General features: G+C 38.1%; 1 protein-coding gene across 1 annotated transcript; it reads right to left on the bottom strand.

Annotated features, from left to right (window-relative positions):
- Window positions 1-5236: 5236 nt before the first annotated feature.
- On the bottom strand, window positions 5237-5728 carry LOC131632554 (uncharacterized). The gene has a single exon (XM_058903294.1). The coding sequence runs from the start codon at window positions 5726-5728 to the stop codon at window positions 5237-5239; it is 492 nt and encodes a 163-aa protein (XP_058759277.1).
- Between the last annotated feature and the right edge of the window lie 302 nt (window positions 5729-6030).

Here is a 6030-nt window from a genome sequence, read left to right on the forward strand (position 1 = left end):
TCTAACAAAGAGATAATAGTTCATCAAACAACTCTAAGTAAACGTTCCCCAGTGTTACAAGACCAGAACATGACACTGACTTAACCGAACTAAATGAAATATCTCTACGAGCTATCCTCACCAAGCACAAGCATCTACTCCTTAATCTGGAAATGGCCAACAGTAAGGGTGAGACAATCACATTTAAACTATATTATAAGCTCATAATGATAAAACTTCATAAATAGATCATTCACCCAACTGCAGTACAATCAGAATTCGAAAATCATTCATAAACAATTATCCACACAGCTTAATCATAACACACAACACACCAATATAACACTGGACAACTTCCAATCATGTTATATCACATATATGCAAATACAACGACTCATGCATGGGGTACCAATAATGGGATTAACACATCTCATCGAACCACCACCAACAAGATACAGCTGCTTCCACTCACTAATTCCGTACAATGGGAATTAGCTACCGCTGATCCAACACCACCTGGATACAACCACAATTATCATTATGTATGCATGCATCACCTTATGCATGCTAATCTTCAACACCAATTAATATGAACAATCATTATCATATTTCAACTCACCGGAGCAACATCAAAACAGTGCATTTATATTTCAATACCATTTCAGAAATTAATTATGCATAGTCCACAATTAAATTCAACAATCCACAAAGCAATTACATTTCCATAATTCCACCTTATTGTTAAACTTAACACTTAAAAATGTAACATATGATTCACCAACATAAAATAAAATCGAGCTACATTCCAAAACACCATTTAATTATGTAAAATATTTAATTAGTGACACAACGCTCAAAATGACGCTTAAAACGGATATACGGTTTGAAAGATATGAATTTTCAAATTAATTTTTCAAAACGCATTAGGTGTAACCGGTTACAGCTTGGGCGTTACCCGATTATACCTTTACGTCAATGTATTCGCTATTTTCAAAACCCGCCTGTCATCGGTTACAGCATGGTGGGTAACCGATTACAGTACTCAAATTTGCCCAGAATATTCATTTTCCCACGTGGTAACCGGTTACAGCTGGGCTGCTACCTGGTAACATCGTGCACAGAACCAAAAATACCAGATTTTGGCAGCACTTCTCCATTCCAATCCCAACCCAAATCCTTCCAAACATGTTCAAACCACCAATACAATCCAGATTTAATCATTCTAACATCTTTCTAACACATTTAAGGGTTCATTAACATCAAGCATCATTCCAATTCATCCAATTTCATCACAATCCAACAATTGTTTTATATTTTTCAATAACCCCAAACCTAACATACTATCAATTAATTCAAACAACCTACATACTCAATCCTACCACTATTAAACCTATAATAGTGAGTAAATGGATGAGTCCCCCCTTACCTTAGCCAAATTTCTTGATAGCTCTTCTCCTCTTCGTGTTGCTCTTTTACGTTCTCCTCTTCTTCTCCTCTTTTGAGTTTCTATTTCTCTTCTCCCAATTTTCCTTATTTTATGAAAATACAAATTTCACTTTAATAAAAGGCTTAACACTTAACACCTCCCTTTTTACTAATTGTCACACCGGCCCAATGACTTATTTTCATAATTCTCCCAATAATTAATCAAATAATTAATTAATTCCAATTAATTAATTTAAATTCCAATTAAATTAATAATGAAAGTTATGGGGTGTTACAACTCTCCCCCACTAAAAGAGTTTTCGTCCTAAAAAACATATCTCACGCAAAGAGTTATGGATAGGAGTCCTTCATCTGACTCTCTAATTCTCAAGTAACATTACCACCTGTCAAGTTGTCTTTCACCTGTACATCATCCACTTGGATCACATGAGACGGATCCGCATTATACTTCCTCAACTGAAATACATGGAACACGTCGTGCAAATTCTCAAGCATCGACGGTAAACTAATATGATAAGCCACTTCTCCTACTCTTTCCATAATCTGAAATAGACCAATAAAACGCGGCGTCAACTTCTTTGATTTCAGCGCTCGACAAACACCAGTCGTAAGAGTAACTCTCAGAAACACATGATCTCCCTTGTGAAATTCAAGTGTTCTCCGCCTCTTATCATGGTAGCTCTTCTGACGACTTTGAGAAGCTTTCATCTTTTCCTGAATCATCTTGATCTTTTCTGTAGTCTCTTGAATAATATTTGGTCCAATCACAACACTCTCACCAGATTCATACCAACATAGAGGTTTCCTACATCTCCTACCACACAAAGCCTCAAACGGAGCCATACCAATGCACGAATGAAAACTATTGTTGTAGGTAAACTCAATCAAAGGTAAATAACTATCCTAAGCACCACCTTTCTCCAGCACACAAGCACGCAACAAATCTTCCAACGATTGAATCGTCCTCTCGGTTTGACCATCAGTCTGCGGATGATAAGCAGAACTCAATCTCAACTTAATACCCAAAGCTTTCTCCAAACCTTCCCAGAATTTTGATGTAAACCTTGGATCTCTATCAGACACAATGCTCGAAGGTATACCATGCAGACTCACTATCTTCTCAATATACTACTGAGCTAACCTTTCCATAGGATAATCCATTCTCATTGGTATAAAATGAGCAGACTTTGTCAATCTATCTACGATAATCTGAATGGCTTCACAATTCTTCACCGTCCTCGGTACCCCCAAAATGAAATCCATAGATATGTTGTTCCACTTCCATTTTGGAATAAAAAACGGTTGCATAACCCCATACGGCTTGTGATGTTCAATATTTGACTTCTGACAAGTCAAACAAGAATAAACAAACTCATCAATTTCTTTCTTCATTCTAGGCCACTAGAACAACTTTTTCAAATTGTGATACATCTTGGTAGCACCAGGATGAATGCTCAATCCACTACGATGTCCTTTTTCAAGAATACTCTTTCTCAGTTCGGCAACATCAAGAACACAAACACGATCACCAAACCCCGTAACACCATTTTCGTCAACTCTGAAATGACCTCCTTTGCCTTGGTTAATCAACGTCAACTTATCAACTAACTCAACATCAATTTTCTGACCCGTCCTAATTTCATAAAGAATACCACTCGTCAGCCTTAGCATACCCAATTTAACACTATTAGGAGTACCCTCATAGACCAAACTCAAATCTCTAAATTGTTCAATTAAATCCAATTCTCGCTTCATTAACATAGACATATGTAAATACTTCTTACTTAATGCATCAGCAACAATGTTCGCTTTACCCGAATGGTAATTTAATCCAAAATCATAATCCTTAAGAAACTCTAACCATCTCCTCTGCCTCATACTAAGCTCTTTATGATCAAAGAGATACTTCAGACTCTTATGATCACTGAATACTTCGAACCTCGAACTATACAAATAATGTCTCCACAACTTCAACACAAAGACCACGCAGCTGCCAACTCCAAATCATGAGTCGGATAATTCCTTTCGTGAACTTTAAGTTGCCTCGAAGCATAAGCCACTACCTATTGATTTTGCATTAACACACTGCCTAAGCCCATCAACGAAGCATCAGAATATACTACAAAAGATTCCTCCGGATTCGGCAAAATCAAAATAGAAGCACTAGTCAACCTCCTCTTTAACTCTTGGAATCCTTCTTTACACTTTGAATCCCAAATAAACGCTTGGACCTTCCTTGTCAACTTAGTTAACAGCAACGGTAACTTCAAAAAAAATCCTTCGATAAACTTCCTATAGTACCCTGCAAGACCCAGGAAACTATGAATCTCTGACACGGACTTCAGAGCTTCCCACTGAGACATAGCTTATACCTTTGTAGGATCTACGACAATATCATTCTTCCAAATCACATGACCAAGAAAGCTAACTTCACTTAACCAGAATCCACACTTTGACAACTTAGCATAAAGCTTTTTCTCTTTCAACAATTCCAATACAATTCTGAGATGTTCCGCATGCTTTTCTTCACTCTTGAAATATATCAGAATATCATCTATAAACACTACTACAAACTTGTCAAGATAAGGATGGAAGATCCTATTCATATATTCCATAAAAACACCAGGTGCATTAGTTACTCCAAATGGCATCACTGTATACAAATAATGACCGTACGTTGTTTTAAATGCAGTCTTCTGATTATCGTCCGCTTTCACACGAATTTGATGATATCAAGATCTCAAATCAATCTTACTAAATACACATATCTCAACCAGTTGATCCATCAAATCATTTATCCTCGGCAATGGATACTGATTCTTGATAGTAAATTTATTTAGCTATATATAATTAACACATAGTCTCATCGAACCTTCTTTCTTCTTCACCAACAACACCAGTGCACCCCATGGTGAAACACTTGGACGAATAATTTCCTTTTCTAGTAGCTCTTCTAATTGACTTTGCAATTCAGTTAACTCAGATGCCGACATACGATAAGGCGCCATCAACACAGGACTATTTCTAGGAATTAGATCAATAGCAAACTCCATTTCTCTCTCAGGTGGAAACTCTCTCACATCTTCTGGAAAAACTTCCAGAAAATCACATACTACCGGAAAATCGTTGCTCGCCGATTTTCCTTTCACTTCCATCGATGCAACCAACATGAACACCGCAACCCCGTCTTTAACCGCTTCGTTCACCTATCTAGCAGTCATCGCCAAATCCTCAACACCAACGTCTTCCGGAAAGATAATCGTCTTCGTAAAACAATTGATATGAACCCGGTTGAATTCCAACCAGTTCAATCCCATAATAACATCAAGTTGTTCTAGAGGAAGGCACACTACGTCCATTCCGAATTCTCTACCAAAAATATTGATCGAACAATTCAAATAAGCAGACGAAGTAGTCACTGAACCCGACGCAAGAGTGTCAATAACCATACTTCATTAATATCAGAGAGATGAACGACTGAGTCTCTCCAGTATCTATAATTGCAATTAATGGCGTGCCATAGATAAAACACGTACCTTTAATCAATCAATCCTCAGGCGTAGTCTCTGAACTAGATAACGTAAAATTTTTACCACCATCTTGATCCTTCCTCGACTTAGGACACTGTGGACTTATATGACCTTCTTCCCCACAGTTATAGCAATTCACAACCTTACCCTTACAATTTGCAACAAAATGACCCGCCTTACCACACCTATAGAACTTCTTCTCTTCTCTCTTGCATTCATGGATGCGATGTCCAAGTTCACTGCACTTATAGCACCTAATAGGAGCACCAGAGTCTCCCCCACTAGACTTCCCAACTGCTAAATTTCGGATTACTTCTACCATACGGTTTACCTCGATCCATCGGCTTTTTTCCCTTCTCGTAAACCAACTCGCGAGAATAAGATGACTTCGGCTTTATGTTATCTTCTTCAAAGATCCGACTGCAATCCACCAAGTTAATAAATTGACGAATCCTCTGATATCTGATACCTTGCTTAATTTCATTACGGAGACCATTATAAAACTTAATGCTCTTTGAGAATTCTCTAGCTTCCTCATTGTTGTAGTGAGTATAGTACTTCGCCAGCTCAACAAATTTGGAAGCATACTCAGGAACCATCATACTACCTTGCTTCAGCTCCAAGAATTCGATCTTTTTTCTTCCTCGAACATCTTCAGGAAAGTACTTCCTCATAAATTCTCGCCTGAACACAGCCCACGTGATCGCTACACCATCACCATCCAATTCAGTCCTAGTAGTCACCCAGCAATCATCCGCCTCCTCAGATAACATGTGAGTACATTACCCCACCTTCAAATTCTCAACGCAATCGATCACCCGAAAGATCATTTTGATCTCCTTCAGCCACTTCTAAGCACCGTCCGGATCGTGAGTGCCTTTGAACAACAGAGGATTGTTCCTCTGAAATTCCCCCAACTTTCTATTAGCACCAATTCCGGCTCCATTGGTATTCCCTCCTAGCACACCAGCAATCATACCCAGAGCCTCGGCAATAGCATCGTTATTCCTTCCACCTCTTCCAGCCATTGTTATGCTAAATACAAAACAATCTCCATTAGAACCAAAAGTATATA

The sequence above is a fragment of the Vicia villosa genome, unplaced genomic scaffold, assembly GCF_029867415.1.
Source record: "Vicia villosa cultivar HV-30 ecotype Madison, WI unplaced genomic scaffold, Vvil1.0 ctg.000960F_1_1_1, whole genome shotgun sequence".
Classification (NCBI taxonomy): domain Eukaryota; kingdom Viridiplantae; phylum Streptophyta; class Magnoliopsida; order Fabales; family Fabaceae; genus Vicia; species Vicia villosa.